Source organism: Canis aureus, chromosome 9, assembly GCF_053574225.1.
Source record: "Canis aureus isolate CA01 chromosome 9, VMU_Caureus_v.1.0, whole genome shotgun sequence".
Lineage (NCBI taxonomy): Eukaryota > Metazoa > Chordata > Mammalia > Carnivora > Canidae > Canis > Canis aureus.
The window spans coordinates 30372781-30385993 of NC_135619.1; the positions used below are offsets into that span (position 1 = coordinate 30372781).

The following is a 13213-nucleotide window of genomic DNA, read 5'->3' on the forward strand; positions in this document are numbered from 1 at the left end:
CCCCAGTTATTGTGACAGATAACCACTCTGGCCCAGCCCCTGAATTCCTGGCAAAGTTTTACTCTTGTGGCAAAAATTATTGAAGAAATGATGGAAATAGAACATCATTCCAAATAATAATCTGGGGGATCCCTGGGTGGCGCAGCGGTTTAGCGCCTGCCTTTGGCCCAGGGCGCGATCCTGGAGACCCGGGATCGAGTCCCATGTCGGGCTCCCAGTGCATGGAGCCTGCTTCTCCCTCTGCCTGTGTCTCTGCCTCTCTCTCTCTCTCTGTGTGTGTGACTATCATAAATAAATAAAAATTTAAAAAAAAAAGAGAGCCTTCTGTCTCTCTTTAAAAAAAAAAAAAAAAAAAAAACAACAAATAATAATCTGCCCACACATATTTATTTGAATACTTGCAGTAGGCCAGAGCTGATTAGTAATTACTGTAAACTGATCTGGTCCATAGATGTTCTGGGTCATGTTTACTGTGTTGAACTAATATCGTTAGCAAAGGCTCACCACTTGTGCATGTTATGAATCTTTAGTTTGTACTTGCTGAATCCAAAACTGGAATACTGGTATTGGTCTCAGAACAAAGATTGTGGCTCATGCCATCTTCAGAACACACTTTTAATCCAAATATATGGTTCTATGCTGGTTACTTTAATGATAATTACACTTGCTGGGGCAATAAATACACAGATAGATATCATCTTATTCCATTCCCATTTTATAAGGGAATGAGGGGGTGGAATTTAAATACATGTGTTAGAAGTGATCTTAAAGTAATGTTATAACAAGGTTTTTGTTTTATACAAAAATTCAAGAAGAATTAATACATTCTAGATATATAGTAATATTTTACAAATGCTAAAAATCACATAAAGTTGTATAGCAAAAAAGAAACTCATCAGTATCAGTGAATACTGATGCACAGCAAACATTAACATGGAATGTGGTAACATAATACAAACACCAGTATTATTAGTGAATATTGCTAACTAGAAAGCAAACCACAATAATAAATTTGAATAAATGCATCTGAATAAATCAAAATATAATACAAAGCAAAATTATCAATAAAAATTGGTACAATGCAAACAGTGAAATACATTTGAATAAACTCCTATACAAGTACTCATAAAATATGGTCACTAAAATTTCAAAGGTGTACAAAACATGAAGTAAAAAAAAGTCTGAAGGGTTTCCAACATTATGCTCATACATCACATAAAAGCAGCAAGCAAGAGAAGAGAAACATGAATTCTTATGTAAATTGCCATTTCAGTGTATAGTGGCGTTGTAATAGCAAGGAAAATGCGAACACAATCACTATTTGAATCATTATCCTTAAGACCTCAGAAATCATCAGTCCTAAAGCTTGAAAACTCAGTGACTCTGCTGAAATTCAGATTTTTAAAAATTATAGGCAATTACTACATTTACTTAGATATTAGATTTCTGGACATATCTAGCTTTTAATGTAGGTGTATTTTTCTGTATCTTTTAAAATAATTTCAGAAATTATCAGTGTTCAAAAGACTTCTCTGAAGATGTGTCTTCTGTGTTACTTCACTAAATATGTAAGGTTAAGCTTAAACCTAATGCTATAACACAGGAATGTCATCAGTTGTCCTAAACATGGTAGGTAAACAGCTTAGATAGACATCCTCTGATTTGTCTTCATGGCCTCCTCTTGCCACGTTATTTTGTATTGGTGAGTTTCACCACCAGAGGTGGTATCACCATCACCATCCTTCTGAACTTGAGTTCTACTTAGTACACCTTACCCAGTTCTAAATGCTTTCATAAGGTGGGTACATGAAAAACAGCAATTTTGGCATAGATTTTCTGGAGGGAAGACATCTTATAAGCCAGTAAGTATCTGGCCTTTTCCCCATTTATAAAACCACCAACAAACTTAAGTACATCAGAATACTTAAATGGTTATGTGAATAGGGAGTAAAATATTTGTTTAACATCAAGAAAGCTATTTTATGGTTGGAGGATAAGTTAATATGTAATTGAAATAAAGACTAACAGTAGTTTAGTAAGGAGGATCGATCATTTATTCCAGAAAAGTGGTCTTCAGGAGTTGTTTAGATGATGGGAAAATAAGTGATGGCTTTATCACTGGGGAAGAAATGGAGGATCAAAGGATGTTTTATTGTATAGCATGGAGGACTGGATTAGATTTTTAAAATAATGATGTGCTTTTACTTGTAGAAATAGATGATGAATTCATCAAAAACTTGAAAATACTCATTCCTTGGCTACTTAGTCCTGAGAGCCTAGATATTAAAGAGATCAATGGGAACAAAATCACCTGCCGAGGTCTGGTGGAGTACTTCAAGGTATCACTCTCATTTCTAGAGCATTGTTTTGGAATGCAGTTCCTACTTGAAACAATCAAATTATAGACTCTGTAATATGGGGACAAAGTTATGAGGAATTTATAAAGATTAAAAAAAAATCATGAGACTCCCAAGAGGAGCTTGCTTTCTGAAATTAAAATTTTAAAGAAAACTCTTAGAGTTAACTTTATCTTGAGAGCAATTTATTTTGGAGTATGAATATATCTGAGCTGGTAAAGTCTATTTTTTTGCTGGGGGAGAAGGTGTTGCTCAAGGTCCATAACATGTAGTAGGCCTCAGTCATTAGCCTTACAGAATTTTACCTTCATTCTGAAGATGTTCCCAAAGGGGTTATCTTTGCCTTCCTATTGGATAAAATTCTTAACGCATTTCGTCTCTCAGCACCAGGGGCCGATTTGAAGTACCATTATTTGCATTTATTGCTTACGTTAAGTAGCACTGAATACTACACTTTTTTTAACCAATCCACATATACAGTGGGGAATTTCAGTTACCAATCTAATTTGTGGATGGATGCTCCAAGGATTAAAATACCAATTTTTTAAATTCACATTTTTGTCATTTAAAATACTGTCAACATACCTCCTGTGTATTTATCTTCATCACTCATAGCAATAAATGATGTTATTTATCTATTAAAATTTGAAATCTTAAAAGAAAATTGAATTCTCACTGTGCCTAGCATTATGGAGGAGCTTAGAATTTAGCAGATTAAGGACCCTTACAGAAATTTCTTCCATAACACTTATGACATCAACAGGTACAAATGCCTGTGAGTAACTGAAAAAAAAAAGGTTACTCCTAGCAGAGGGATGTGAGAAAGTTTTAGAAGAGTGAGTTTATTAAGTAAGCCTTTAAAAAGGGTAGGGTTGGCAAGTGGAGTTACATGAAAGGGGCACTTCAGGAAAAAGCAGAACTAAGAAAAGGAGAATTAACATGAGAAAGATAATAGTTCCTAAGCCTGTCAAGACCTTAGACCTTAGAATACAATTTAACAGAATTACAAAAATATTGAATGGAATTTATTGAACATGAATCTTTTTTTTTTAAGGCTTATATAAAGATCTATCAAGGTGAAGAATTACCACATCCCAAATCCATGTTACAGGTATTTTTTTTTTTAATGTTACAGGTATTAATCAAGAAGCATGACATTTTAAAACCTGCTTGTCACTAAAGCTAAGGTTTCCTTAGCTTTATATTTATAATAAGCTAAAGATATGCTCCAATCTGGCCGTCAGAAATTAGCAAACAAAAATAGTGGAATGATTTATTGGAAGATTATTTTTCTGTTAACTGTTTGTGTCTTAAGCTAAACATTTTCATATACACATAAAGGAGCATCACTTGTGCAGACATACAAACACTTTATACCAAAGCTTTCATAATTCTCTCTGTACAAAATTGGTTTAGAAAACAGACTCATACCGTGGTTTAGGTTCACACATTAACAAGCAGAAAAAGAGGTCCAGGCTTTAAAACAAATGGTCTCTACAAATAAACATTTAAGAAAGGAAAAACTAGCTTTTTCCTTATCTAAAAACTTTCAGTTAATAGTTCTTTTGTTACCAGTGATCCATTGTTCTATCAGTATCAGTCCTTAAACCTAAGACATGTTTTTATATATGTCAGTTCATACAAAATGAACTATATATTATTTCCCATGTGTTTGGGTTTGTAGATTTTCCCCCTACATTTGATGAAAGGCTTAAAGATATTTTTTTAAGAGGAAAAAAATCTTCCAAATGAAAATTCATTTTTATAACTATGGCTTACTGAGTTAAACTATGTTTTATGTATTTTGAAATTTTAATTTTACAAATTTTTAAAAATATAGTGGAAATACTTTAATCCTTTCAACTTATTTCATGACCTTGTGTTCTTGTATGTTTCTTTCACAATATTCAGAAATAAGAATTGCCTGTGAAGGTTTAATAAATATGAATTCCATTTTACATCATATTTTGTACTTTGTCCAAAGGCCACAGCAGAAGCTAACAATTTAGCGGCCGTGGCAACTGCCAAGGATACATACAACAAAAAGATGGAAGAGGTAAGAACTAAATAATATTTTAAATTATGTTTTAAATAAAATCAGTATTTCTTAAAAAAAAAATCAGTATTTCTTCCATGAGCTCATTCTTTTTTCTTCCAAGTTACACTGTCTACACGTATGCAAAGAAGTGGCATTGACTTATTCTTTCTCAGCCTCTGTATCTCACATTTCTATTTATTGTATTCCTAAAATATTTTTCAGGAAAGTAACACTATGCACAATTTAATACACATTTCAAATGTGTTTTCTCTATATTAGAGATACTTTTATTTTTTGCCACATCTTCCCACAATTTATAAGCTCTACTAATTAAAATAACATGTGCTACCCTCTCTTCACTACACCTCCCTTCATGCAATAATCCCAGTATTTCTATTTTAACTATAAAAACCCATTAAGGTGCCTGGGTGGCTCTGTTGGTTAAGTGTCTGATTCTTGATCTTGGCTCAGGTCATGAACTTAGTGTTGTGAGATTGAGCCCTGCATTGGGCTCCACACCAAACATGGAGCCTGCTTAAGATTCTCTCTCTCCCTCTCCCTCTGGCCCTTTATCTCATCGTGCTCTCTCTCAAAAATAAAACAAAACCCATTAGGAAAAAAAAGAAATTAAACTTTAAGAGCCAGTGTTTCTACATACTGCATTTCATTCCTCTTAACATTCTGAATTAGGATGCATCTAATAATTATATATCTACTAATAAATACAAGTTTTCCCTCTGAAAATATTTCTTATATAAATTACATCCAAAATTGATGGGAGTCTTAGGAGTCAAGGGAAATACAGTATATGGAATGGTATTCACAACATAACTAAAGGGTAACTAGAATGAAAGAATGCTTAATAGAGTTAAATCTCAACCAAAATGATAGTTATGGGTAACAGATTTCCCTTGTAATTTTTGAAAAAACTGAAAATGTGGTCCAAGAACACTGAATATATACATCCATTTAGTTTCCTGAAGAAAATACGGAAAGGGCTCCATTCAAACAAAATCAGTGAAACGGACAACAAACATGTTTTTCATTTTACATTTTTTTAAAGGTTTTATTTATTTATTCAAGACAGACACACAGAGAGAGAAGCAGACACAGGCAGAGGGAGAAGCAGGCTCCATGCAGGTAGTCCAATGTGGGACTCGATCCCAGGACTCCAGGATCACATCCTGAGCCAAAGGTAGACGCTAAACCACTGAGCCACCCAGGGATCCCCCCTACATTAGAGTTTTATAGCATTGCTATTAAGTTGAACCTCACTGGCCAAAAATACTTCAGTATAGGTAGAATAAATTTCCCAGAGGATCTTGAATGTAAGTAGTTTATTTGAATTTGGATTCATTCTGTGAATGAACTCAATTTGCAGTTCACTTTGAATCATGCCTTTTCATCTTAAGGAACTTGGATTTCTAAGTCTTGGATATTCTTTTCCAGGTCAAAAAGAAAATAAAAATTAAGAATGGACTTATATAAGTCATCTATTAAGTACTGGTCCCACTTTCAGTTATGCCTTATATGGAGTATGTAAAGATACAGGCTGACAAAACATTTATGTAGACTCCTGATTATAGTGTTCTAACAAATTCAACTAGCGAAGTCGAAGATTTTGATACAGTTGCTAATTTTACTGTGCATTGCATAAACAGCACTTCTCTATCTGATACAGATTTGTGGTGGTGACAAACCATTTCTGGCACCTAATGACCTACAGACCAAACATTTGGAGCTCAAGGAGGAATCTGTGAAGCTATTCCGAGGGGTGAAGAAAATGGGTGGGGAGGAATTTAGCCGTCGTTACCTGCAACAGCTGGAGAGTGAAATAGATGAACTTTACATCCAGTATATCAAGCACAATGATAGCAAAAATATTTTCCATGCAGCTCGTACCCCAGCCACACTGTTTGTTGTCATCTTTATCACTTATGTGATTGCTGGTGTGACTGGATTCATTGGTTTGGACATCATAGCTAGCCTATGCAATATGATAATGGGACTGACTCTTATCACCCTCTGCACCTGGGCATATATCCGGTACTCCGGAGAATACCGAGAGCTGGGAGCTGTAATAGACCAGGTGGCTGCAGCCTTGTGGGACCAGGTAGGAATACTTTTAATACTCTTCAACTAATTGCAACACACAATTGAATGCCATCTGTGTACCAGACACAATGTTAGATGTTGGAACTAAACAGGTGAACCTGACTTGGGCCCAGACTTCAAGAGCTTTAAAATCTGTCAAGATGGCTAGATACAAACAACTAACTATAAGACAACATATGAAGTCTTACACAAATGTTTTCCAGTTAACATTTCAGTATTTTCAAATATCCGTGGATTAGGCAGTTTGGTCTTTCACTTTTTTTTTATCCTAAAAGTTAAAGTTGTTAAAAGTGTGAGAAAGCACAGCTGAGTTTTTATTGAGCTGATTGTGACTTGTTTATGTGCTAAGATTACTTAATACTTAAAGCTATCATTTGATTAGCATTTTGCTTTGCTAGAGGTATATGTGAACCACTATCATAAGTTGTTGTATCACTGTGTCTTTTAGTATAAACTCCTTAAAAGCAAGATCTGATTACTTCAGATTGTTTCTATTTGAAGTAGGCATTTGTACCAGGCTGTAGCATGAGTCCAGGTCAACTTCTGCACCAGCTACTTATGTCAGTTGTCCTTTATGCTTCAATTAACCATGGCCTAGTCAGGGTCACTGTGGTCCACTGTTCAAATAATTGATTATGGATAGGGAAGACAATTATAAACACACCTAGAACAATAATGAACTCACTCTCTCATTCTGGAAGTGTCTTCAGTAACATGAAAATTTAGGGGCATTTAGTGAAGCTAAAATTGAGAGGTTTCATAAAATTTAATGTTAAGACTTTTGAACATTTATATTCTGCAGGTAGCAAGTAATAGTTCTAATTTTCCCAGCATTTATACTTACATATATTCTTTATAATAGAATTTTAACTAATGAATTTACCATGTGCCTTTGAAGAATCTAGTTAAGATAAACTAATGGTAGCACTCTGGGTAAAGAATGGATCCTCTAAAAAAAAAAAAAAAAAAAAAAAAAAAAAAAAAAGAATGGATCCTCTGAGCCACTGTCTAAAATAGCTCCCCCAACTTTAGAAGACTGAAGAGGGCTATATCAAAGCTCTCCTTGAATATGATGCTGAACCCTATGAGAAATATAGAATTGAGTTCTTCAAAAGGTTCTAAAAAATATGTAATCTTAATCTGAACTAAAAATATCTGTAATATTTGTTGTTAAATGCTCAGAAAAACTGTAAACAAAGTTGAATTATCATAATGCTATTAATGAAGCAAGATATATGCCTTTTTCCCCCCTTTTAAACTGCCTTTGCCACAGGGAAGTACAAATGAGGTAAGTTAAATTTTTTTAACTTGAGAGCTATATATTTATAAAGATTATGATATTCTTACTGTTTAAGCCAACTAGCCATTAATGGATTAAAAAAATCTTTGATGTAATGAGCACTGGGTATTACATGCAACTGATGAATCACTGAACTCTACCTCTGAAATGAAGAATACACTGTTAATTGGTATTAAATTAAAAAAAAATCTTTTGGGCAGCCCCAGTGGCTTAGCGGTTTAGCGCCACCTTCAGCCCAGGGCATGATCCTGGAGACACAGGATCGAGTCCCACATCGGGCTCCCTGCGTGGAGCCTGCTTCTCCCTCTGCCTGTGTCTCTGCCTCTCTCTCTCTCTCTCTGTCTCTAATCAATAAATTAAAAAATCTTAATAAATAAATAAATAAAATAAAATAAAATAAAATAATAAAAAAAATCTTTGGTGACAGCTGCTCCCATTTCTTCAAAGATTCACAATTTTAACTGTGAATTTTCAACATGGGATTAAAATATTCTATTTATTCTAGACATCTGAATGTGATTTGATCTGTATATGAAACATACGAGTTGATTATCAAGAATATCCTGTTTTATGTTTTATTTCCTAAATATGTAGGAGATTTCAAGATTCTTAAGCTTCAACATTGTGTATTTTGTTCTACTGCATAGTGAAACAAAAATACAGTTATGAATCTTGAGGAAACTCAACTAGTAGACAGTATTTAAATGGAGCTACAACCCTTAGATGTTTTTAAAACTTGGGCTTTTGAGTGAGTTACCTTTACCACTTTTAAGCAGGTTCCAGGCAAGGCTAAAGTATAACTTTAACATACCTCAGACTGACCTGTAATTAGTGTTCATTTCTACTACTACACATGGGCAAAACTCTGAGGAAAGAATCTGAACCTGCAGGAAGCAATCATTTGTTACCTAAGAAAAATGATCTCTGTAGAGTTATTCTGGTCATTATCTTCAGGAAGCAAAACTGATCTCGAACAACTCTGAGATAGTACATCATTCTTTCCTCGGTTTCTGCTGTTCTATATAACTGGAGTATGTCCTCTAATCAATATTAATGATACATTTAATACTTACAAGTCAATAGAGAAGTATTTTATATAAAACTCAATAAAACAAATCCATTAAAAAAAACAGGAATTAAATTGAATGTTAGAATTATGATAGATCTAGGACAGTACCATGTTACACCAATATGTATTCATAGAACTGATGATGGTATTATTTAGACTTAAAAAAACAGCCATCAAGAGTTTAAAAAGATAAAAATTAATTTCCTGGGCATTGGTTATTATTTAAAGGATATCAAGCTTTTAAAAACATTCAGACTCTACAGACTCAGAATTACATCAGAAAAGTTGATTTTATTTTTTCTCCTTTTTTTAAAATTCAAATTCAATTTACCAACATATAACACCTAGTGCTCATCCCATCAGGTTCTCCCCTTAGTGCCCGTCACCCAGAAAAGTTGGTTTTAATGGAGTATTCAGTATGTGAGAGTCCAAAGAGGGAATGAATGTTAGACATTCACTGAGTGGGAAAAGGACAAAAAGGACAGCTTTAATGAGAAAAGGCTTTTCTGAGGCAATGCTTCTGAAAAATGTTTTGTAAGATATGAATCAAGTAATGGAAACAAGGAGGAGAATATGTTTAAATGAAGGATCCCAGTGTATCAAGGGGGAGGGGCAATGTATGTATTTGTTTGCATGACCATCTCAGGCAATAATGGAGAAAAAAAAAAATGGTTCCATTCTGAAAAACCTTTAAAGAAGCCTGGATAGCAAGTGGTCTAGCCATGTATAATAAAGTAGCTACTGGCAGTCAGAAGTTATGAGCTCCTGTAATTACTCTAGAACTGGTAGTATTGGCAATATGAGTTCTCAAGTCATCCCTGGGGCACAGTGTTTAGGAAGCTCTGCTCCAAAAGATATGCAAAGTAAAAGAAAATGCAGTCAGCAAGAAACCGTTTACCACAGAGATCAATCTGCAAAAGCAAAAACATACACATACTGGAGAAGTGAAAATACTTTTGAGTTCTAAAATTATTAGTTATTAATTTATATCTTAAATAGACTGATATATAAAGATTCCACATTTAGCATACTAATTATATAGTACCATAAACTAATTACACTAAAAAGGAAAAATTTTACAGCTGTGTTTATCATCTTGATTCTTGTATTTCTAGGCTTTATACAAGCTTTACAGTGCAGCAGCAACCCACAGACATCTGTATCATCAAGCTTTTCCTGCGCCAAAGTCAGAATCTACTGAACAATCAGAAAAGAAGAAAATTTAATCCAGATTTTTAGAAGTACAGGTGCATGACCAGTTGTCAGTTAAATATTCAGTTTTATGTCTCCATGCAAACATTCAAAGTGCTTCTATCAGGACAGAGTAAAATACCAAGATCCTCTGAAAACTTCAAAAAGGTTTAGTTCTTTTACTTCAGTGTTTAATAAGCAGATGTATTTATGCATGGTTATATCATTTTGTTAACATGTACAGTTTCTTAATTTGGTCTTCGAATATGCTGTTATAATTTAAAGTGTCTATTTATGATGACAGTACATGTGTTCTGCTTGAATTTACTAAATTCTACTACTGGGTTATAATTAAACCATGTAGTAATATTACTCTATGTTTGGATATGCTCATTTAATTTCTACAGGAGAATTTTTAAATTATTTCACATAGTCATCCATGTAAGCATAGCATAACTCAACAGGCTTGATTCAACCTATATCACCATATATATACCATGAGCTTTTATTTTTAAAGACATTTAGGAGAGTTTTTCAGTTGCTTTATCAAAAACTACTGCTTCTTTTATATTATGATTTAATATAGAATATAAACTTGATCAAAAATGCACAAAAAAATCACTTTGTATATGTACTTGAGTTTCACTGCATTGTATATTTTTTCATTTGGTACACAAAGAAATGTATTCTTCATAGGTCTATTCTTTTAACATGTGAACTATTATTAAAGTTTACTCTGGTTCCTAAGATTAAAAACAAATGCTTACTGAATTTAGAAATGTTTGGGAGGTATTGATATAGAATCATAGAGGTTTATCGCTCTTTTTAAAATTAAAAATGCATTTTCTTCAGTGTTGACACCATTACAAATCTGTTTCCACTTTAAAAAACGTATGCTAATCCCTTTTTAGGTACCTGAGTTCTTTTAAACCAGTGATTCCATAATCTGGGAGCTCTAAAATAGTAATTTTTAACTTCCTTAGAGATAACCCATGTTTAAATTAAACAGTAATATAAAATAATGAGTAACAGAAAAGAGTAAGATAGGAAACTATGTGAGAGTTCATAAATATAAAAGTTTACATCCTAGACAAGTTTGATTACATGCTCTGAAAAATAACTTTCCCAACTGATGAAATTCTACTGGTTATTTTCATTTTTTCAATATCTCTTTCATTATACTGCTTCCTTTGCTTTTGGACTTTCTGAATGGAAAAATCAAATATTTTTGGCAGTACGTAAAAACATGGATTCAAACATGACACGTTTAGTTTCCACAAAAATATATTTAATAATAAGCTTGTTATATAAAATCAAACATTTAACATTTTTAACATTTTATCAATTCAAACTCACTGGTGACTAACTGGGAGTGCTTTGTAATTTTGGAAGATTACCTAAACTAAAAGTATATTTACATAATTACAACACATGTAAATATAACTGAATAGCTACTTCAATTAATGTTGAAATTCACAGAATCCTAGAGACTTATATAAAGGCTAAAAGTGCCATAAATTTTTCTATAATCAAATGTACTGCACTAATTATGAACAATATCTTAACTATTAAAAGGAAAACACTGGGAAGGAAATGATGGGTTTTAAAGTTGTGACAAATTCTTAAAAGATAAAAAAATATGTAAAATCAATTTAATGACCAAGATATCTAAATGAATCCCTGATTGTCATTTTTGGCAGCTCAACCCAATCTGTTGGGATGGCAGTGTTTATATGCTGTCAGGAACCCTCCACTGTCTCATTAGAGCCATGCTCCTAAATGCTGTAAGAGCCCTAGTCAAAAGTTAGGAAATAATAGCAACTTTGAGTGCTGTACACATCTTTTCCATACAGGCTACGGCTTTATGCCTAAATTTATTCCTGAAAGATTACAGGCCCTTTACCTTTTCATACCCAAAAATATGTTCTCAACATGTTTAAAAAGGGTTTTTACGTTTTGGGAAGGAACTCTATATATTACATGTATAAATGTAAATGTATCACAATTAAGGTCCCAAATCCCATTTTGTGTTTGGAACTACACAATGGTAACATTTAAACCATCTGATTCCAGACAATATTCCCCATTAAAGCAGTACACTTCTTTTTTTAAATACTGCATAGGTTCTCTCTTTTTTAAAAAGGGTACTGCTTACCAAGTGATCATTTCCTATTTAATATCTGGTTATAATGAGACATTTCTTGCTGCATTTATCTCCACAGAATATTCAAAGCAGTTTCTATATTACATTTAGAAGTGTTTGCTATGTTGGCTCTTAAAATGATAATCATTTTTTTTGCTCAATAAAATATTTTTAATAACAAAATATATGTAAAATTAGAATTTTATAATTTCCAAAAAACTGCCTTTATTAACCAAAGTTCTTGTTTGCAGTTTTCTGTGAAAATATTTTAAAGCCCTTAAAAACCTAAATTTTATTTTTTAAAAATTCTTGCCATGTTGCTGGGCATACCACTGCTGTCTCTGCTTGCGGTTTTCCAACTCCGTGAGAAGAGCCTGTCTGTAGGCTTCATACATTTTAACAATCTGTTCCAGTTCTTTCATGAAAAGCAACTTTAGCATTCCCTGGTATGTATCCAGGTCAGCCAGCTGGAAGAGTTCCCACTTCAGAATGTGGTCATATCTGTTTTAAAACATAATCATGCATATGTTCACAACACATACATAAATATGTATTTATAGAAACAAACTCGTCTATTTTTATAAAGATCAACTTTATTATATCTAAACAAACCATAAGCTTTAATTAAAAATAACTGAGTTGTTAACTTAGTTAAATATACTATTTTTTAAGGGAGAGGAGAAAACTGATACTACTTCATATTGATTTAAGTTAAAAAATACCAATTTATCAATTTTTCTGTTAACGTTAGACAACAGTAGACACAGATTTCAAACCACTGTGGTTCTATAATTTCAGAAGAACACATATTTTATGCTATTCATAAATTCACCTAAAATTTACCAGGAACTTAAAAATGCTTTAGACCACAAATGCCTGAAGATAATACACAAAAACGGGCAAAGTCACTTGTGTTATTACTGTTGATAGAGCTTCCTGAGGAATGCTGTTCACAATAGCAAACAAGGAACTAAAAGTGGAATGAAGACCAACCATTCAT

The 13213-nt window shown here is 33.1% G+C and overlaps 2 protein-coding genes across 6 annotated transcripts in view; one reads left to right on the top strand and one right to left on the bottom strand.

Moving 5' to 3' along the window:
• ATL1 (atlastin GTPase 1) overlaps positions 1-10442 on the top strand; it is a 74069-nt gene extending 63627 nt beyond the window's left edge. For 4 of the 5 annotated variants that reach the window (XM_077909242.1, XM_077909244.1, XM_077909243.1 and 1 more), the window contains exons 10-15: positions 2212-2339; positions 3412-3468; positions 4342-4413; positions 6077-6508; positions 7784-7798; positions 9995-10442. In XM_077909242.1, the coding sequence (XP_077765368.1) occupies positions 2212-2339; positions 3412-3468; positions 4342-4413; positions 6077-6508; positions 7784-7798; positions 9995-10105 (815 nt within the window). In that variant the 3' untranslated portion in view covers positions 10106-10442. The remainder of the gene's footprint in view (positions 1-2211; positions 2340-3411; positions 3469-4341; positions 4414-6076; positions 6509-7783; positions 7799-9994) is intronic. The other variant, XM_077909246.1, reaches the window with a different exon arrangement.
• SAV1 (salvador family WW domain containing protein 1) overlaps positions 1240-13213 on the bottom strand; it is a 37452-nt gene continuing 25478 nt past the window's right edge. Inside the window, exon 5 of the mRNA XM_077909247.1 lies at positions 1240-12714. Coding sequence (XP_077765373.1) covers positions 12513-12714 — 202 coding nt within the window. The 3' untranslated portion in view covers positions 1240-12512. The remainder of the gene's footprint in view (positions 12715-13213) is intronic.